At 44.8% G+C, this 22,517-nt stretch overlaps 3 protein-coding genes across 4 annotated transcripts; 1 reads left to right on the top strand and 2 right to left on the bottom strand.

Moving 5' to 3' along the window:
* Nucleotides 1–515: 515 nt before the first annotated feature.
* Nucleotides 516–7,738, bottom strand: nop2 (NOP2 nucleolar protein homolog (yeast)). Its single transcript, XM_087778821.1, has 16 exons — nt 7,628–7,738; nt 6,943–7,066; nt 6,835–6,877; nt 6,693–6,757; nt 6,354–6,628; nt 6,025–6,226; nt 5,665–5,864; nt 5,062–5,151; nt 4,901–4,988; nt 4,688–4,828; nt 4,348–4,487; nt 3,859–3,948; nt 3,675–3,797; nt 3,476–3,573; nt 3,286–3,416; nt 516–965 (listed from the first exon to the last, which is right to left on the bottom strand). The coding sequence occupies exons 2-16, from the start codon at nt 7,046–7,048 to the stop codon at nt 676–678; spliced, it is 2,082 nt and encodes a 693-aa protein (XP_087634947.1). The 5' UTR covers nt 7,049–7,066; nt 7,628–7,738; the 3' UTR covers nt 516–675.
* A 196-nt stretch (nt 7,739–7,934) lies between these two features.
* On the top strand, nt 7,935–10,280 carry emg1 (EMG1 N1-specific pseudouridine methyltransferase). Its single transcript, XM_087813284.1, has 5 exons — nt 7,935–8,075; nt 8,149–8,250; nt 9,585–9,726; nt 9,782–9,987; nt 10,103–10,280. Exons 1-5 carry the CDS (start codon nt 7,935–7,937, stop codon nt 10,214–10,216), a joined length of 705 nt encoding a protein of 234 aa, XP_087669410.1. The 3' UTR covers nt 10,217–10,280.
* A 941-nt stretch (nt 10,281–11,221) lies between these two features.
* kel (Kell metallo-endopeptidase (Kell blood group)) lies at nt 11,222–20,890 on the bottom strand. 2 transcript variants are annotated; one of them, XM_087813281.1, is made up of 18 exons: nt 20,735–20,890; nt 16,916–17,147; nt 16,127–16,291; nt 15,643–15,764; nt 15,426–15,590; nt 15,299–15,370; nt 15,053–15,241; nt 14,833–14,993; nt 14,527–14,644; nt 14,375–14,470; nt 14,224–14,322; nt 14,089–14,166; nt 13,903–14,009; nt 13,701–13,790; nt 13,346–13,413; nt 13,138–13,292; nt 11,500–11,589; nt 11,222–11,385 (listed from the first exon to the last, which is right to left on the bottom strand). In XM_087813281.1, the coding sequence occupies exons 1-18, from the start codon at nt 20,753–20,755 to the stop codon at nt 11,269–11,271; spliced, it is 2,145 nt and encodes a 714-aa protein (XP_087669407.1). In that variant the 5' UTR covers nt 20,756–20,890; the 3' UTR covers nt 11,222–11,268. The 2 variants fall into 2 exon arrangements, with proteins under 2 accessions (XP_087669407.1, XP_087669409.1); XM_087813283.1 differs by having other exon boundaries at nt 15,426–15,587.
* Nucleotides 20,891–22,517: the final 1,627 nt, after the last annotated feature.

The raw sequence follows: 22,517 nt of genomic DNA, 5'->3' as shown, positions 1-22,517 counted from the left end.
TTCACCCATAAACATCTAGATCTTCACCTTTAAACACCTGGATCCTCACCCATAAACATCTAGATCTTCACCCATAAACATCTAGATCTTCACCTTTAAACACCTGGAGCTTCACCTTTAAACACCTGGAGCTCCACCTTTAAACATCTGGATCTTCACCTTTAAACACCTGGAGCTCCACCTTTAAACACCTGGAGCTTCACCTTTAAACATCTGGATCCTCACCCATAAACATCCAGATCTTCACCCATAAACATCTAGATCTTCACCTTTAAACACCTGGAGCTCCACCTTTAAACACCTGGAGCTCCACCTTTAAACACCTGGAGCTTCACCTTTAAAAATCTGGATCTTCACCTTTAAACACCTGGAGCTCCACCTTTAAACACCTGGAGCTCCACCTTTAAACATCTGGAGCTTCACCTTCAAACACTTGGATCTTCACCTTTAGGTGCTTCCTTCAGTTACTATGAAGACGTTTCTCACTTTTTAAAAAAACACGACAATAATTGAGCTCACATTCATCTTAAAACATTTATTTTGTATCAGACTCAATGTGTTGAAATCAGTTCAGGAGAAATATTCTCTGATACAAATATAAAAGCGGCGACAACATCTGGTTCATATTCATCAAACACAAAAGTCACATGATCCCACATCTTCGACTACACACCCCTAAAACTTTTTTCCCATCCTCTTCCAGGGTTTCATTGGCGTCTTTTTGTTCTTGGTCAGTTTCTTCTCAAGGGTGCTGCTCTTCTTCTTCTGCTCGCTCTTCCCTGCCTCCATCTTGGCCTTCTTGGCCGGCGACGGCGACACCTTGTTTCCTTTAGGAAGGTTGTTTGCCGGTTTCTTCGCAGGAGTTCCGTTGGTTTGTACTTTTCCCGCTCCAGCCTTCTTGCCTGCCTTGGCTGGTCCAGTAGACCCTGAGCTCACCTGCTCGCCTCCTGCTGGAACTTCTTCTCCTGAAGCATCAGAAACAGAGAATCATGTCACAGCACTTTGAGCTCAGTGGACAGAAAACATCAACATCAGCATGAGGTCAGACAACTGATGGTTTCTACAGTCACTTTTCAACACGACTCCTGAGCTCTGAGCTCGACTCGTCAGGCTGACTCACCTGAGCTCGACTCGTCAGGCTGACTCACCTGAGCTCGACTCGTCAGGCTGACTCACCTGAGCTCGACTCGTCAGGCTGACTCTCCTGAGCTCGACTCGTCAGACTGACTCACCTGAGCTCGACTCGTCAGGCTGACTCTCCTGAGCTCGACTCGTCAGGCTGACTCTCCTGAGCTCGACTCGTCAGGCTGACTCTCCTGAGCTCGACTCGTCAGGCTGACTCACCTGAGCTCGACTCGTCAGGCTGACTCTCCTGAGCTCGACTCGTCAGACTGACTCACCTGAGCTCGACTCGTCAGACTGACTCTCCTGAGCTCGACTCGTCAGACTGACTCACCTGAGCTCGACTCGTCAGGCTGACTCTCCTGAGCTCGACTCGTCAGGCTGACTCACCTGAGCTCGACTCGTCAGGCTGACTCACCTGAGCTCGACTCGTCAGGCTGACTCACCTGAGCTCGACTCGTCAGGCTGACTCTCCTGAGCTCGACTCGTCAGGCTGACTCACCTGAGCTCGACTCGTCAGGCTGACTCACCTGAGCTCGACTCGTCAGGCTGACTCTCCTGAGCTCGACTCGTCAGGCTGACTCTCCTGAGCTCGACTCGTCAGGCTGACTCACCTGAGCTCGACTCGTCAGGCTGACTCACCTGAGCTCGACTCGTCAGGCTGACTCACCTGAGCTCGACTCGTCAGGCTGACTCACCTGAGCTCGACTCGTCAGGCTGACTCACCTGAGCTCGACTCGTCAGGCTGACTCACCTGAGCTCGACTCGTCAGGCTGACTCACCTGAGCTCGACTCGTCAGGCTGACTCACCTGAGCTCGACTCGTCAGACTGACTCACCTGAGCTCGACTCGTCAGACTGACTCACCTGAGCTCGACTCGTCAGGCTGACTCACCTGAGCTCGACTCGTCAGGCTGACTCTCCTGAGCTCGACTCGTCAGGCTGACTCACCTGAGCTCGACTCGTCAGACTGACTCACCTGAGCTCGACTCGTCAGACTGACTCACCTGAGCTCGACTCGTCAGGCTGACTCTCCTGAGCTCGACTCGTCAGGCTGACTCACCTGAGCTCGACTCGTCAGGCTGACTCACCTGAGCTCGACTCGTCAGGCTGACTCACCTGAGCTCGACTCGTCAGGCTGACTCACCTGAGCTCGACTCGTCAGGCTGACTCACCTGAGCTCGACTCGTCAGACTGACTCTCCTGAGCTCGACTCGTCAGACTGACTCTCCTGAGCTCGACTCGTCAGACTGACTCACCTGAGCTCGACTCGTCAGACTGACTCTCCTGAGCTCGACTCGTCAGACTGACTCACCTGAGCTCGACTCGTCAGACTGACTCTCCTGAGCTCGACTCGTCAGACTGACTCACCTGAGCTCGACTCGTCAGACTGACTCACCTGAGCTCGACTCGTCAGACTGACTCTCCTGAGCTCGACTCGTCAGGCTGACTCACCTGAGCTTGACTCGTCAGACTGACTCACCTGAGCTCGACTCGTCAGACTGACTCGTCAGACTGACTCTCCTGAGCTCGACTCGTCAGACTGACTCACCTGAGCTCGACTCGTCAGACTGACTCACCTGAGCTCGACTCGTCAGACTGGCTCTCCTGAAGACATTAAACTTCTTCTCGGGTCAATCTTCACCTTAAGGCTCGTTCCATTCCTCAGAACAGCTGAAGGAAACTTCTAATATCCTCCTCGAGGACGGAGAGATCGAGTGAACAGCGATGTCTCCTTCAGAGATGGATATTACCCACAATGCATTGCACATATCCGTCTGGTGACGGTGATGGACCACAGTTATATTTTTCATCTTAACCGTTATTTGATGTTGAAGAAACTTAAGAGGATCTGATTATGATCTTCTATACGTTTTATAAATATTGTTTTCTATGTTGGTTGAATCATGAATATAGTTCTTCTTCATCAACATGTGTTTGATCATGACTTTCACTCATCTCCCCTCCATCTCCTCCTTCAGGTGCTCCAGGTGACGTCAAGGAGGACGAGTGAGGGAAACAAACGTGACTCTGGTCCTGGTGAAGCTCCTCATGGAGAGTCAAGAAGCTACTTCATGACTTCTTCATCCTGATCCAGCATTGATCTGCTGCTCTTCATTCACACTGGACCTCGTTCTGCGATCGAATGATGACAAAATCTCACCTGTCTTCTCTGAGGGGATCACGTTGGAGAACTTCTTGAACTTGGCGACAAAGAAACCGTCCATGTTGTGAGAATGAGGGTAAAATCTCCGCGTGAGCTTGAGGGACGGATGGAATCTTCGTTCTTTAAACCTGCAGACGACACACATCAGTCGTCTCTGAAGCTCCCACGACATCTCGAGTTTCCTCACCTGGTGAAACCTTCTTTGCCAAAATCAAGTCCCGTCGGGACCAGCTTGACGTTTCGTTTCTTGAGAGCGTAGTCCACCACCCACTCGTTCTCCTCCACCTGGGACCACATGACCAAACGTCAACAATCACGTCAACAATCACGTCAACAATCACGTCAACGACACGCGTGTCTTCATCTTCTGGTCACTGTGAAGGTACCATGATGGAGCAGGTGCAGTACACCAGGTAGCCTCCAGTTGGCGAGCGAGCCTGGACCGAGTCGATGGCCGCCAGGAGCAGCTCCTTCTGCAGGTGAGCCGAGCGCAGGATGTCGGCGGCGTCCTGCCGTGACACAGACGTGGTTATCAACCCATGATGTGGTCAACAGTCAGAGATGATCTACCTTGCTGGTCTTCACTGCAGGGTCTTTAGAGATGACGCCGGTGCCGGAGCACGGCGCGTCCAGCAGGACCCGGTCGAACCCGCCCATCACCTGTGCGAGCGCAGACGACGGTCACTTTGGTCACTTTTACTTTTGTTCACTCAAATGTTCGAGAATAACTTGATTAACCCCCACAATTTCAGTTATACCAGGTCACAGTGCGTGATTGAACTTTCAGCCAATCATGTGACGCGCAGACGATCACATGACAACCTAGAAGCACATGATCCAGTAGCTCTGTGCTCCGTTGGTTTATCTGGTCTCTTTTATACCAACATTTTATAATGAATTGAGAAGTGAACTTGTTTCATTAAAATGAAGTTATTCAATGCTTTAAAACTATCCCTTGTATTCATTTACATGTCGTCCATGTGAGACACGTGTTACTCTCAGGTTCTCACAGACAAGGGAGCGACACAGGAAGTCGTCACGCAGGTAAAGGTGCGTCACCTTGGGGAACTCTCGGCCGTCGTAGTTGCTGACGATGGTGTTGGTGACGCCGAGTCTGTGGATGTTTCCGACCACGCTCTTCAGTCGGTCCACGTTGGCGTCGTTGGCCACGATCACGCCCGTGTTCCTCATGAGCTGAGCTGTGGAGGAAGGTTTGGTGAGACGAGCAGACGTAGAAAACTACACTCGTGTTAAACTAATGTTACTAGCAGGAGGAATATTGACGCGGAGAGAGTGAGGTCAGTTATCTTTCACGTCTCAACAAACATTTGTTCAAACGAACAAACCATAACATTTCATTAGTTTCTGTCGTATAAGAAAAGCGGTTCCTGGCTCGTACCGATGTAGGTCGTCTTCCCGCCTGGCGCCGAGCTCATGTCCAGCACCTGCTCCCCCTCCTGGGGCGACAGCGCCATGACGGGCAGGAGGCTGGAGGCTCCCTGCAGCATGTACTGACCCGACAGGTACTCCGGAGTCGCACCTGGACCAGGAGGAACGAGAGCGTCAAACTCTGACCGCTTCAGTCTTCAGAGGGTCCAGAGTGAAAACTCACCGACGGGTACCGAAGAGTCGTAGATGACCAGGCCCACCTTGGACCACTTCCCCAGTGGATCCAGGTTGACGCCTCGGTTGATCAGAGCCTGGACGGGTCGTTAGAACAGTTTAGTTACACTAGGACTCAACATGACATGTTCAGGGGTTCACAAGGCTCACCTGAGCCAGGTCTCGTCTCCTGGTCTTCAGCGTGTTGGTTCTGATCGTGACGGGTCTCTGGATCTCGTTCGCCTCCAAGAACTCCACCAACTGTTCACAGAGCAAGTCCAAGAATAAAGTTCATTTCATCGCATTTTTTAAAGCCAAGTGTAAGTGGAATGGAAGTAAATCAGTGTCAGTTTTTAAATCATTCTACACATAGTTTCATATTCTAGTTCCAATAATTAAAAATACATTTTGAATTCATTATTTTAAATTCACTTTAATACAATTTAAAAATGTTGGTATAAAAGTGTCAGACATTACTAACAGAGCACCGAGCTACTGGATCACATGTTTCTACATCTTCACATGATCAGGGTCAGATGATTGGCTGAAGATAGATCCAGAAGAATCATAGAATCAAACTCAGCGCAAAAAATAATTATCTAATTATTTAATATTGAATTATTAAATAAATACTGAACCTTTCAATACAAACAGCTTTGATTTCAATAATTAAAAAAACAATTGATACATAAAAAAAAAAAATCAGTTTCAAAATATGAAATTCAACAACTCTGTATCTGAAGATGTACTTGAACAGATGTTTAAAGTTCTCACCTCTGACATGGGGAACAACTCGATGACTCTGTCGATGAGGTACTCGTTGTAGCTGTAGTAGGTGCTGAGATCCTTCTTCAGCAGCGAGATGTACTCGGAGCGATCCTTGCCTTCCTCCCTCTTGGCGGAGAAGTTACAGAGGACGTCGACGTTGTCCTTGATTCGCTGGTGGATCGTCTTCAGGTCTATCGGCAGCAGACCTGAGCACAACAACGTGGAAACGTCTTCAGAAACTTCCTCACTCTGGTGGGTTCAAACTCATGACTATGCTGTTGAAGCTCTTCTGATCATGGATGCGTTTCTGTGACGATGTTACGATCGTCAAGAGACGAACGAGAAGCATCTTTGCGTCCAACTCACCTTCTTTTTCTTGATCTTCCGTCTTAGGAAGAACGAATCTGTCGTCCTCGTCGATGTTTGTTTGCAGAGTGTCTTCCTCCTCCTCGTCAGGTTTCATTTTTTTATCATCATCTTCATCTTCATCGTCATCGTCGTCGCTGTCCTCGTCCAGGGTCTTCTTGGTCTTCTTGTCTTTCTGAGCCGCTCGCTCGATGGGCAGGAGCTGGAGGAAATAAATATTGTTACCATCCTTGAGAAAACAGTAACACATGTGACCTGGTGGTGGCGCTCAACATAGAAGGCTTGAATAAAAGCATGATAAGAAAGTGGGAGATGATATATTCAATTACCTCGTCATCTTCATCGCTGCCGCCCTCCATTGTGCCATAGTCATCAACCATTTCTTCATCGTCGTCATCATCATCATCCTCCTCGTCTTTGTCCTCAACTTCTTGTAATTTAGCTTTTTTCTTCTCGACCAGTGGCTGCTCCAACTCCTCTTCCTCGAGATCCTCCTCATCCTCCCAGTGCTCCTCCTCATCATCATCATCATCATCATCACCCGCAGGCTCCGATAACTTCCTCTTGGTCGGTTTCAACCATTTGCTGTTATCGTCCGTGAATCCTGCAGAAACACACACACACACGTCACTTCACTGATGCCGCACATCTTCTCTGGAGTCACCTGCCTTTCTTTGGCTGCTTCTTCAAAGCATTTTCAGCTTTCGTCGGCGCTAGAGTTCTCTTTGCAGCTCTGGAGATGATTGACAGAAGATCATCAGATGAGAATGGATAAAGTTTCACACAATAATAGGACAGTAACAGTCTCACCTTTTCCTTCCTCTGCTGGACAGACGTTTGGCTTCACTGTCCTCTGTGAACAGACATGGCGGTGAGGTTGTGACACAAGACAGACTTCAGGTGATGGTTGAGACTCACCTTCAGGGATGAACTTTGCCAGCTCCGTCTCTGCTCCTCGCTGCTTCTTGGCCTTCTTGCCCGGCCCTCGCTTCACCTTGTTGGTGGGATCTAACTTCCGACCCATGACAGCAGGTGTTCTTCACTGAAACAAGATGGTGTTCTTCACTGAAACAAGGTGTTCTTCTCTACAACAAGAAGGTGTTCTTCTCTACAACAAGAAGGTGTTCTTCACTGAAACAAGGTATTCTTCTCTACAACAAGAAGGTGTTCTTCTCTACAACAAGAAGGAGTTCTTCACTGAAACAAGGTGTTCTTCACTACAACAAGAAGGAGTTCTTCACTGAAACAAGGTGTTCTTCTCTACAACAAGAAGGTGTTCTTCACTGAAACAAGGTGTTCTTCTCTACAACAAGAAGGAGTTCTTCACTACAACAGAGCCATGCTTGGATCAGAGACTCACGGCGTCCATGTTCATTTGTTGAAGTGAGATGTTACAACACAAGCTTTAATGTATGTGGTGTGTGTAGCATACACGAAAGTTTAGAAATTTAAAAACACAAATCTTAGAGAATATTTCTTAGTGATAATAATGGATCGCAATGAAATCTACTATTAAACATCCGACGGATAAAGATGAACTATTTACATTCAAATCCAACAAAGCTGCACAGAAACATCGACTGAAGCAGGAGTTTCTACTCACACGCTCGAAGAGATTCTCTTTTCTTTCAAATCCTGGAAACAAGAAAGAAGAAAACCTCACACGTGAATGTCCTCGCGACACGTTGAGGAGAACATCCGGCGCACAGTAGTGACGCAGGCGCTTCAAAACAAACGCATTTACTTGTAATATTATTTTCAAGCAGTTTTATTTGATACTGTATTTGTTGAATCTATGACAGTCAAACAAAAAGTATCTCAAATTAATTATTGAAACGATAATTTGAAAAGCGAACAAGTTAGATCCTGGTGACGCCATCAGCCTGCGACGGGTCAGTGTTGGTGGCGTCATGGCGGAGAAGAAACGTGGTCTCGAACATCTGGACGAATATGAACCAAAACCAGCCAAATATCTCCGGAGTCTCCACGACCGTATGATGGAGAGAAGGCTGGTGGTGGTGCTGGAGGGCGCGTCGCTGGAGACGGTGAAGGTAACGATTGTTACGGTGTTTCTTTATTTATTATTGATAATCAATCGATCAATCAATCGATGTGTTCCTTCAGGCTGGAAAAAGCTTCGAGTTGTTGAACTGTGACCAACACAAGAACATGATCATCAAGAGTGGAAGAGATCCAGGACACATCAGACCTGACATCGCTCACCAGGTGAAGAAACCACTGTGTCTGAGATCTTATCGATCTGTTTGAGCTCATTGAGATCTTATTGATATTATTGAGATCTTTTTTATATCTTATTGAGATCTTATTGATCTGTTTGATCTCATTGAGATCTTATTGATCTTATTGAGATCTTTTTTATATCTTATTGAGATCTTATTGATCTGTTTGAGATCTTATTGATCTCATTGAGATCTTATTGATCTCATTGAGATCTTATTGATCTTATTGAGATCTTTTTTTTTATCTTATTGAGATCTTATTGATCTCATTGAGATCTTATTGATCTTATTGAGATCTTTTTTTATCTTATTGATCTGTTTGAGATCTTATTGATCTCATTGAGATCTTATTGATCTTATTGAGATCTTTTTTTATCTTATTGAGATCTTATTGATCTGTTTGAGATCTTATTGATCTCATTGAGATCTTATTGATATTATTGAGATCTTTTTTATCTTATTGAGATCTTATTGATCTAATCGATCTTATTGAGATCTTATCGAGATCTTAATGATCTAATGGTTTTATTTTGTGTTTATTTTCATGATTCATTCCTAGTTCGAGTCTAAAAATATTGATGTTCTTGAAGAACTAACTCAAACCTTCTCCTCAGTGTCTGCTGAGGTTGATGGATCATTGATGTTCTTGAAGAACTAACTTAAGCCTTCTCCTCAGTGTCTACTGATGTTGATGGATCATTGATGATGTTCTTGAAGAACTAACTCAAACCTTCTCAGTGTCTGCTGATGTTGATGGATCATTGATGATGTTCTTGAAGAACTAACTCAAACCTTCTCCTCAGTGTCTACTGATGTTGATGGATCATTGATGATGTTCTTGAAGAACTAACTCAAACCTTCTCAGTGTCTGCTGATGTTGATGGATCATTGATGATGTTCTTGAAGAACTAACTCAAACCTTCTCCTCAGTGTCTGCTGATGTTGATGGATCATTGATGATGTTCTTGAAGAACTAACTCAAACCTTCTCCTCAGTGTCTGCTGATGTTGATGGAGCATTGATGATGTTCTTGAAGAACTAACTCAAACCTTCTCCTCAGTGTCTGCTAATGTTGATGGATCATTGATGATGTTCTTGAAGAACTAACTCAAACCTTCTCCTCAGTGTCTGCTGATGTTGATGGAGCATTGATGATGTTCTTGAAGAACTAACTCAAACCTTCTCCTCAGTGTCTGCTGATGTTGATGGATCATTGATGATGTTCTTGAAGAACTAACTCAAACCTTCTCCTCAGTGTCTGCTGATGTTGATGGATCATTGATGATGTTCTTGAAGAACTAACTCAAACCTTCTCCTCAGTGTCTGCTGATGTTGATGGACAGTCCTCTGAACAGGGCGGGGCTTCTGCAGGTTTACGTCCACACGGAGAAGAACGCTTTGATCGAGATCAACCCTCAGACGCGCATCCCCAGGACCTTCACGCGCTTCTGCGGCCTCATGGGTAAATATCCTGGTTCTGACCCGAGTCCTGGTTCTGACCCGAGTCCTCCCTCCAGTCCAGCTGCTGCACAAGCTGAGCGTGCGGGCCGCCGACGGCCCTCAGAAGCTGCTGCGGATGATCAAGAACCCGGTGTCGGACCACCTGCCGCCGGGCTGCCCCAGGATCTGCACCTCCTTCTCGGCGGGCGAGCCGGTCTGTCCCAGGACCCTGGTGCCCGAGGGCCCGGCCGCCGTGGTCATCGGAGCCTTCGCGCACGGAGCGGTGAGTCTCGCGCTCGCGACCTGAAGCCGTCACGTGATCATGTGACGGCTTCAGGTCACGTGACACGTGACGGCTTCAGGTCACGTGACACATGATGACTCATGTCGTCCTCCAGGTGTACGTGGAGTACACGGAGAAGACCGTGTCCATCAGCAACTACCCTCTCTCCGGCGCGCTGACCTGCGCCAAAGTCTGCTCGGCCTTCGAGGAGGTCTGGGGCGTCAAGTGACGTCGACGCCAGTTTGTAAATATGTGTCGGAGATTAAAGTGTATTTTCATCTTTTATTTCAACACTTCAGTTTCACTTCCTTTCACCGCAATGTGACGTTAAAGTCGTACGTGTTAGCTTAGCTAGTGCTAAACATGCTAACTACACGTGTACGACTGAAGGAAACCATCGACATGTTTAATTTATTAATATATTTTTAATGGTTTTTAACGTTAAAATGGCTACAGTTTTAGTTTTTTTGCTTATTGTGCACGAAATAGTTTAGATTGAAATAAACATTTAATTCCTAAAAAAATAAACGTTTAAGGTAACAATTTAAACATTTACCCAAATTAGTTATTTTAGTATGTTTTAGTGTAATGTTGAAATGTTTTGTTATTTGAAGTTGAATTACAAACCACTAGAGGGCGCGAGGACGGTTTTTAAGCCTTTTTTTTTCAATGGAGTTTTTTTATTGTTTTTATTTAATGGCAGCAACTTTGTTTTGATGGAACAAACGAATCTCACTTCACACGACGACCTTTGACACGAACACGCTCCTACAAATGAAAAGGTTTATTTCAACAGTTCTTGGATCAGTTTCACTTCTTTTCACCACAATGTGACGTTAAACTTCACTGTTAGCTTAGCTAGTGCTAAACATGCTAACTACACGTGTACGACTGAACCATCAACGTGTTTAATTCATTCATTTTTTTAAAGTTAAAATGGCTCCAGTTATATATTTTTTTGCTTATTGTACACAAAATAGTTTAGATTGAAATGAACATTTAATTCCTAAAAAAATAAAGTCTAAGGTAACAATTTAAACATGAACCCAAATTAGTTCTTTTAGTATATTTTAGTGTAATGGAGCATATTGAAATATTTTGAATTACAAACCACTAGGGGGCGCGAGGACGGTTTTTAAGTCGTTTTTATTGTTTTTATTTAATGGCAGCAACTTTGATTTGATGGAACAAACGAATCTAACTTCACACGACGACCTTTGACACGAACACGCTCCTACAAATGAAAAGGTTTATTTCAAGGTCATAACAAACGTCGAGGGGTCAACACGGGGGTCGGCGGGCGGCGTGCGGACAGCGGCGAGCGGGACACAGCGAGGAGGCGGCGCAGACGGAGGTCAACAGGAAGGACGGCGGCAGAGACGCGTCCTCGACGCACATCTGAGGAGGAAGTGAGCGAGTTGAGGCGCGAGGGTTGGGGCGCGAGGATTGAGGCGCGAGGGTTGGGGCGCGAGGGTTGGGGCGCGAGGGTTGGGGCGCGAGCGCAGACGGTACCTGAGCGAAGCCAGTCAAGAGCAGTCGAGCGTGAGCGAGGCCGGAGATGGACGAGTCGCTGGAGTTGACCTTCAGGCTCGCGGCGTAGCTCTGGACCAGAAGAAGAAGAAGTTCCTGTGAGGCCTCCACGCATGAAGCATTGAATCACTTGTTTATATATTTTAAAGTTGAATTTGTTCTATTTTAAACGAAGGTATTTCTCAACTTTAAAATTATAATAAACAAATCACAAATTCATAGTATTTTAAATTCAATATACATGTTGGTGTAATAGAGTCAGACTCAACCAACAGAGCTCAGAGATACTGATCATGTGTTTCTACTTCATCACATGATCGTCTACGAGTCACATGATTGGCTGAAGATGGATCCAGTAGAATGTGTGTCGCCTGATTGGCTGAAAGTTTGATCAGTAGCTCTGAGCTCTGTTGGTTTATCATGGAGACTATTATACCAACATTTATACTGAATTAAAAAGACTAAGAATGAAAATATATTGAATTAAAAAGACTAAGAATGAAAATATATTGAATTAAAAAGACTAAGAATGAAAATATATTGAATTAAAAATACTAAGAATGAAAATATATTGAATTAAAAAGACTAAGAATGAAAACATATTGAATTAAAAAGACTAAGAATGAAAACATATTGAATTAAAAAGACTAAGAATGAAAACATATTGAATTAAAAAGACTAAGAATGAAAACATATTGAATTAAAAAGACTAAGAATGAAAATATATTGAATTAAAAATACTTAGAATGAAAATATATTGAATTAAAAATACTAACAATGAAAACATATTGAATTAAAAAGACTAAGAATGAAAATATATTGAATTAAAAAGACTAAGAATGAAAATATATTGAATTAAAAAGACTTAGAATGAAAATATATTGAATTAAAAAGACTAAGAATGAAAACATATTGAATTAAAAAGACTAAGAATGAAAATATATTGAATTAAAAAGACTAAGAATGAAAATATATTGAATTAAAAAGACTAAGAATGAAAATATATTGAATTAAAAAGACTAAGAATGAAAACATATTGAATTAAAAAGACTAAGAATGAAAACATATTGAATTAAAAAGACTAAGAATGAAAATATATTGAATTAAAAAGACTAAGAATGAAAATATATTGAATTAAAAATACTAAGAATGAAAATATATTGAATTAAAAAGACTAAGAATGAAAATATATTGAATTAAAAAGACTAAGAATGAAAACATATTGAATTAAAAAGACTAAGAATGAAAATATATTGAATTAAAAAGACTAAGAATGAAAATATATTGAATTAAAAAGACTAAGAATGAAAATATATTGAATTAAAAAGACTAAGAATGAAAATATATTGAATTAAAAAGACTAAGAATGAAAACATATTGAATTAAAAATACTAAGAATGAAAATATATTGAATTAAAAAGACTAAGAATGAAAATATATTGAATTCAAAAGACTAAGAATGAAAACATATTGAATTAAAACATGTATTTTTGAATGATTGGTTGTACAAAATCAAACTGTAAAATAAAAATATTGATCAAATCTAAAAATATAGAAATGATTGAGTTTGTTATGATTCAAAGTTTCAGTGTTAAATGTTCCGACGACACTGATCGTCACCTTCAGCGCCACCTGCAGGGCAGAGTGCTGCACCCACACCTCCTGCTGCTGCTGCTCCGACCCACCGGCGCCACCACCTGTCCGTCCCGCCACACTGAGGTAGTGCGTCCACACGCACGCGCTCACGCTCCGGGCCGACCGGCTCTGCAACCAGACTACAACACACGGTCACTGCCGTGTCCGGGCTCGCCCCGGGGACTCCTCTTACTGTCGGGCAGCAGCAGGCGCAGGACGTCTTTGGCGACCTTGAAACCCGTCACACCGTAGTTGAGCGCCCTGATGGAGACACGACCCGGTGAGTCTGGAACCCTGAGCCCCTGTGGGAGCCTCACCTGCGTGAGACTCACCTGCGTGAGACTCACCTGCGTGAGACTCACCTGCGTGAGACTCACCTGAGAGTGAGACTCACCTGAGAGTGAGACTCACCTGAGAGTGAGACTCACCTGCGTGAGACTCACCCGCGTGAGACCCAACCGTGTGAGACCCAACCGTGTGAGACTCACCTGTGTGAGACCCACCTGTGTGAGACTCACCTGCGTGAGACTCACCTGCGTGAGACTCACCTGGGGTACGAGGGGTGGAAGAGCGGCGGGACAAACATTCCCGGAGGAAACACCAGACGCTTTCCCAGAAGGCTCGGGGTCAACGACAGCCTGAGAAGAAGCATCAGTGACGTGAGAACATTCCTTCAAACCTGTGGATCCTTCACTGAGATCACGAGACTCCTCAGAAGGACAACTTCAGGAACAACAAGGTCGTACGCACACGTCCACTCGCTCCTTCAGATCCGTCAACAGCCGCGAGCGTCTCTTCTGCCACAGAGACAGAAGTCGGACGTAGTTGGAGAAGAAGCTAGATCTGCTCACAGAGACCTGCAGTTGAGAGAGAGTCAGAGTTTGTCCTGGAACCCCTCCTGTGGACCCAGACTAATGGTGTAAGTGATCAACTCGCCTCAGAGAACATCAGATCCAGCTCAGCCTGACTTGGACCATCAGAGTTGGTCTCCAGTGAGAAGACAAGAGACTGAACCTGAAGAAGGAACCAAAGTTCAACCAGGAGCTCCACAAGCTCAATGCTAACGTCCACCTTCTCCATGACCAGCTGCCGAGTCGACTCGTTCCTCCACTCCAGCTCCGTCAGTTTGGTCTTGACTGAGGAGAAGATGTTCTGGATCATCTCGCCGGCCTGCAGGAGGACACGGTCATGTGACCAGGTGAGGAACATGTGATCATCTCACCTCTCTGTGTGCACTTCGTTCTCTGAGGAGGTGCTTCAGGACCAGGTCGAATCCCTTCTCCGTCTCCAGCAGGCAGTGTCTCCAGCGAGGGAGAACCTGGAGGAGATGGAGGGATGAAGCTTCTGCAGGAAGGTCACCACACTCTGACTCACCTCTTCAGAATCTCTCGTCGACGCAGAAATATTTCTGGACGTCTCAGAAAACCTGGAGTCCAGAGCCGGCATGAAGGTGTGGAGCAGGTTCAGGATCATGTAGGTGTTGAGAGGACCACTGGAGGAGAGACATCTTCACCTCCTGATCGTGTCCTTCATCCTTCATCCATCAGTTCATCCATCCATCCATCCATCCATCCATCCATCCATCCATCCATCCATCCATCCATCCATCCATCCATCCATCCATCCATCCATCCATCCATCCATCCATCCATCCATCCATCCATCCATCCATGCCAGTACCTGGCCTTCAGGTCTTGTTTCCTCCTCCACTTGTCGATGGTCTTGGACATCTGGACGATGTAGGGCAGGTTCTGCACGAGGACGGGGTCGTCTTCACTGAGGTGGTGCTCGTAGAAAACTGTCCTCAAACAGCCCAACCAGTCGATGGCCGGCGCCTGGATCTGTGGGGGCGAGTCGGTCATCGATTGCTTTCACCTGAGAGACTCACCTGATGAGTCACCTGCAGCTCTCTGAGGCTCATGCGCTGGTCCAGCTGACCCTGAGCCCGGCGCTGGTCCAGAGGAGCAGCAGCCACGGCCAGCTCGGAGGACAGAGACACGAAGGTCCACACGTGCACCACGCTGTTGATGGGGGGCGCGCCGAGCAGCGCCAGGTACTCCTGACAGGAGGCCAGGAACACTCGCAGCATCTTCAAGAGCAGAGCAGAGGTCAGAAGAGTCTTCGGCGGACACGTGGTCCAGTCCACCTGAGGGTTGGCCTGGGACTTCTGGGTGTCGCCGTTCCACTCGATGGGGATCATGAGGTCTGGCTGGTCGATCTGTAAGGTCAGAGGTCAGAGGGTCCGGGGTCAGGATCGGGACTGGAGGATCTACCTGGATGTATCTCCTGGACTTGTTGCTCCCGGAGTCTCGCGGGTCTGGACCCACGAAGACGTTGAAGAAGGGGAAGGTGGAGAAGTCTCTCATCAGGACGCTCAGGAGGGTGGAGTTGAAGTCCGTCTGGTTCCACTGACCCCTCACAGCCCAGCCGCCCAGCTGCTGCCAACACAAGGTCAGAAGAGACACAAGCAGAAGGTCCGGTCTCGCTCACTCTCTCCACCAGAGCCAGGAAAGGTTCTGCTCCGGCCGCCGCGATAGATCCGGTGTCCAGACATGACGAGTAGAAGTTTCGGGTCTTCTGCACCGCCGAGCTCCGGTGTCGCCCGCTGGATTCTGACCCGAGAAGATGTTCAGATGTTTACCATCAGAAGATTGACTTGAATGTCTTTATTAAAATGTCGTTTTTTAAAGAATTTAACATTTATTTCGAATTAATACAATCGAAATTAACGTATTTTCTTTTTTAACGTCAATCATTTAAAATACATTTTATGAACGACGATCATTTAATTCACAGTCTTTTAAATTCAATATAAATGTTGGTACAATAGAGTCTCCAGACTAAACCAACAGAGCTCAGAGATACTGGATCCATCAGACGATCACGTGACGTGAAGAAATAACAGTTAAAGTTTAACATTTAATATCTTGATCAAAGATCTACACTTTCAAAAGTCAAACAACTCGACACGAACCCAGAACCTCCCTCAGGTGTCGCAGCAGTGCAGTGGTTCGGTCCAGACTGACATCTCTGGTCTCACATGACGACAGCACGTGGTCACATGGTCGGGTGAAGGGGTCAGCTGACCTGGAGATGCGAGCCGACGCCCACTGGCAGGCGGGGGAGAGACACGGGTCGACTGCAGGACAAAACATGGTCATGAGGGTCTGAGGACGAGGGTCTGAGGACGGGGGTCTGGGGAAGAGGGTCTGGGGACGAGGGTCTGAGGACGAGGGTCTGAAGACGAGGGTCTGAGGACGGGGGTCTGGGGAAGAGGGTCTGGGGAAGAGGGTCTGAGAACGGGGGTCTGGGGAAGAGGGTCTGAGGACGAGGGTCTGAGGAAGAGGGTCTGAGGATGGGGTCTGAGGACGGGGGTCTGGGGAAGAGGGTCTGGGGAAGAGGGTCTGAGGATGGGGGTCTGAGGACGAGGGTCTGGGGAAGAGGGTCTGAGGATGGGGTCTGAGGACGGGGGTCTGGGGACGAGGGTCTGAGGATGGGGGTCTGGGGACGAGGGTCTAAGGACGAGGGTCTGAGGACGGGGTCTGAGGACGGGGGTCTGGGGAAGAGGGTCTGGGGAAGAGGGTCTGGGGAAGAGGGTCTGGGGAAGAGGGTCTGGGGAAGAGGGTCTGGGGACGAGGGTCTGAGGACGGGGTCTGGGGAAGAGGGTCTGGGGAAGAGGGTCTGGGGAAGAGGGTCTGGGGACGAGGGTCTGGGGACGAGGGTCTGGGGACGAGGGTCTGAGGACGAGGGTCTGGAGACTCACCTTGGTGGGCGGGGCTACAGCTCAGGTAATAGACCAGACCCAGGACACCGGCGCAGGAGCAGAACCCCAGGACCAGCAGCACCACCAGCAGAGGTCTGGGTCGAGGAGGATCTGGACCAGGCGGCGGCTCTTGAGGGAGACGCTGGAGCTCGAACCAGAGCCGCTCCTCCCCAGGGTCCTGGGCGGGGGGCCGGGAGGGCAGGTGCTCCTGAAGAATGACTGGCAGGTGTTGCTACAGAAGTTCGCATTGGTCAGTGGCTCGTTTTAGCTCATATTTTACTTCAATAACCAACGACGACAAAACATTGTCTCATTAAAAATATTAATTTCTCAGAAATAATTAACATCAAACTTAAAGTTCTGCAGAAATATTGAATAATAAATAATACACTTAATTATTGATGTAAATAGAACTTTGATTTATTTCATGTATTGATCTTTTCATCAAACACAAGTACTGGACAATAGTACACATATATACTTGTTACTACACTATCACAACACCAGAGTCAAGTACTGGACAATACTACACATGTATACTTGTTACTACACTATCACAACACCAGAGTCAAGTACTGGACAATACTACACATATATACTTGTTACTACACTATCACAACACCAGAGTCAAGTACTGGACAATACTACACATATATACTTGTTACTACACTATCACAACACCAGAGTCAAGTACTGGACAATACTACACATATATACTTGTTACTACACTATCACAACACCAGAGTCAAGTACTGGACAATACTACACATAAATACTTGTTACTACACTATCACAACACCAGAGTCAAGTACTGGACAATACTACACATATATCCTTGTTACTACACTATCACAACACCAGAGTCAAGTACTGGACAATACTACACATATATACTTGTTACTACACTATCACAACACCAGAGTCAAGTACTGGACAATACTACACATATGTACTTGTTACTACACTATCACAACACCAGATTCAAGTACTGGACAATACTACACATGTATACTTGTTACTACACTATCACAACACCAGAGTCAAGTACTGGACAATACTACACATATATACTTGTTACTACACTATCACAACACCAGAGTCAAGTACTGGACAATACTACACATATATACTTGTTACTACACTATCACAACACCAGAGTCAAGTACTGGACAATACTACACATATATACTTGTTACTACACTATCACAACACCAGAGTCAAGTACTGGACAATATTACACATATATACTTGTTACTACACTATCACAACACCAGAGTCAAGTACTGGACAATACTACACATAAATACTTGTTACTACACTATCACAACACCAGAGTCAAGTACTGGACAATACTACACATATATCCTTGTTACTACACTATCACAACACCAGAGTCAAGTACTGGACAATACTACACATATATACTTGTTACTACACTATCACAACACCAGAGTCAAGTACTGGACAATATTACACATATGTACTTGTTACTACACTATCACAACACCAGAGTCAAGTACTGGACAATACTACACATATATACTTGTTACTACACTATCACAACAACAGAGTCAAGTACTGGACAATACTACACATGTATACTTGTTACTACACTATCACAACACCAGAGTCAAGTACTGGACAATAATACACATATATACTTGTTACTACACTATCACAACACCAGAGTCAAGTACTGGACAATACTACACATATATACTTGTTACTACACTATCACAACACCAGAGTCAAGTACTGGACAATACTACACATATATACTTGTTACTACACTATCACAACACCAGAGTCAAGTACTGGACAATACTACACTATCAGAACACCAGAGTCAAGTACTGGACAATACTACACATATATACTTGTTACTACACTATCACAACACCAGAGTCAAGTACTGGACAATACTACACATATATACTTGTTACTACACTATCACAACACCAGAGTCAAGTACTGGACAATACTACACATATATACTTGTTACTACACTATCAGAACACCAGAGTCAAGTACTGGACAATACTACACATATATACTTGTTACTACACTATCACAACACCAGAGTCAAGTACTGGACAATACTACACATATATACTTGTTACTACACTATCACAACACCAGAGTCAAGTACTGGACAATACTACACATATGTACTTGTTACTACACTATCACAACAACAGAGTCAAGTACTGGACAATACTACACATATGTACTTGTTACTACACTATCACAACACCAGAGTCAAGTACTGGACAATACTACACATATATACGTGTTACTACACTATCACAACACCAGAGTCAAGTACTGGACAATACTACACATATATACTTGTTACTACACTATCACAACACCAGAGTCAAGTACTGGACAATATTACACATATGTACTTGTTACTACACTATCACAACACCAGAGTCAAGTACTGGACAATACTACACATATATACTTGTTACTACACTATCACAACAACAGAGTCAAGTACTGGACAATACTACACATGTATACTTGTTACTACACTATCACAACACCAGAGTCAAGTACTGGACAATAATACACATATATACTTGTTACTACACTATCACAACACCAGAGTCAAGTACTGGACAATACTACACATATATACTTGTTACTACACTATCACAACACCAGAGTCAAGTACTGGACAATACTACACATATATACTTGTTACTACACTATCACAACACCAGAGTCAAGTACTGGACAATACTACACTATCACAACACCAGAGTCAAGTACTGGACAATACTACACATATATACTTGTTACTACACTATCACAACACCAGAGTCAAGTACTGGACAATACTACACATATATACTTGTTACTACACTATCACAACAACAGAGTCAAGTACTGGACAATACTACACATGTATACTTGTTACTACACTATCACAACACCAGAGTCAAGTACTGGACAATAATACACATATATACTTGTTACTACACTATCACAACACCAGAGTCAAGTACTGGACAATACTACACATATATACTTGTTACTACACTATCACAACACCAGAGTCAAGTACTGGACAATACTACACATATATACTTGTTACTACACTATCACAACACCAGAGTCAAGTACTGGACAATACTACACTATCACAACACCAGAGTCAAGTACTGGACAATACTACACATATATACTTGTTACTACACTATCACAACACCAGAGTCAAGTACTGGACAATACTACACATGTATACTTGTTACTACACTATCACAACACCAGAGTCAAGTACTGGACAATACTACACATATATACTTGTTACTACACTATCACAACACCAGAGTCAAGTACTGGACAATACTACACATATATACTTGTTACTACACTATCACAACACCAGAGTCAAGTACTGGACAATACTACACATGTATACTTGTTACTACACTATCACAACACCAGAGTCAAGTACTGGACAATACTACACATGTATACTTGTTACTACACTATCACAACACCAGAGTCAAGTACTGGACAATACTACAAAATTACTTTAAATTGATACATCAGTTTAATCTTCATTAACTTCATTAACTGATGTATTCAAGTTAAACCTGGTCAACACTCTGAGCAACACATGTCTGTCACATGTTGGACTCATACAACAGGAAGTGACTCTGAAGACTCACTTCCTGTTCGGCAAATCCTGACTCTGAGTATTTAAATGAATCTTTGACCAAGGATGGAGCCCAGCTACCTGGGGTGAGAGGCAGCAGGTGACCTCAGGTGAGGTCATGACCTCACGCTTCACTCAATCAAAGGTACCTGGAGATGATCCTGGTTCATCGTGTTCTTCTCTTCTCTGCTCGATCCTCTTTCATCCTCTCATCCCTCGCTCACCTCGACACCTCGGACCATCGGCTCGTCAGGCCTGAACACAACAGCCACTGGTGTGTGTGTCGTGTGCGCACGAGCTGGAGAGTGTCGTCGTTATCAGCGCAACACACGTCTGGAGGCTGAAGATATGAAGGAGGAGGAAACATGTTACACATGAGGCTCCGCCTGACAACACAAACACACTACGCACAACACAAACACAAACAAAAACACACTACACACACACACAAACAAACACACTACACACAACACACTACACTCTACACACAACACATTACAGACAACACAAACACACTACACACAACACAAACACAAACACACTACACAAACACACACACAAACACACACACACACAAACACAAACACACACACACTACACACAACAGACAACACACAACACACTACACTCTACACACTACACACAAACAACCAACACACTACTTACTACAAACTACACCCTACACACTACACACCCTACACTCTACACACTACAAAAGCACACTACACCCTACACACTACACACCCAACACTCTACACTCTACACACTACAAAAACACACTACACACACACAAACAAACACACTACACACAACACACTACACTCTACACACAACACACTACAGACAACCCAAACACACTACACATAACACACTTGAACAAGATGAACCATGTAGAACATCAGGTGGACAAACACGCAAAAAACATCTTGGCAGCAACTGATCGATGCTGACAGAGAACATCATCATCACCAGTCTACATGTTTATAGACCTCACTTCAGTCAGAGAGACATGTTTGTAGACCTCACTTCAGTCAGAGAGACATGTTTGTAGACCTCACTTCAGTCAGAGAGACATGTTTGTAGACCTCACTTCAGTCAGAGAGACATGTTTGTAGACCTCACTTCAGTCAGAGAGACATGTTTGTAGACCTCACTTCAGTCAGAGAGACATGTTTGTAGACCTCTCTTCAGTCAGAGAGACATGTTTGTAGACCTCACTTCAGTCAGAGAGACATGTTTGTAGACCTCACTTCAGTCAGAGAGACATGTTTATAGACCTCACTTCAGTCAGAGAGACATGTTTGTAGACCTCACTTCAGTCAGAGAGACATGTTTGTAGACCTCACTTCAGTCAGAGAGACATGTTTGTAGACCTCTCTTCAGTCAGAGAGACATGTTTGTAGACCTCACTTCAATTCAGAGAGATATGTTTGTAGACCTCACTTCAGTCAGAGAGACATGTTTGTAGACCTCTCTTCAGTCAGAGAGACATGTTTGTAGACCTCACTTCAATTCAGATAGACATGTTTGTAGACCTCACTTCAGTCAGAGAGACATGTTTGTAGACCTCACTTCAGTCAGAGAGACATGTTTGTAGACCTCTCTTCAGTCAGAGAGACATGTTTGTAGACCTCACTTCAATTCAGAGAGATATGTTTGTAGACCTCACTTCAGTCAGAGAGACATGTTTGTAGACCTCACTTCAGTCAGAGAGACATGTTTGTAGACCTCACTTCAATTCAGAGAGATATGTTTGTAGACCTCACTTCAGTCAGAGAGACATGTTTGTAGACCTCACTTCAGTCAGAGAGACATGTTTGTAGACCTCACTTCAGTCAGAGAGACATGTTTGTTGACCTCACTTCAGTCAGAGAGACATGTTTGTAGACCTCACTTCAGTCAGAGAGACATGTTTGTAGACCTCACTTCAGT

The sequence above is a fragment of the Callionymus lyra genome, chromosome 17, assembly GCF_982586985.1.
Source record: "Callionymus lyra chromosome 17, fCalLyr1.hap1.1, whole genome shotgun sequence".
NCBI classification, from domain to species: domain Eukaryota; kingdom Metazoa; phylum Chordata; class Actinopteri; order Syngnathiformes; family Callionymidae; genus Callionymus; species Callionymus lyra.
This window is presented reverse-complemented; position numbering and strand designations above follow the sequence as displayed.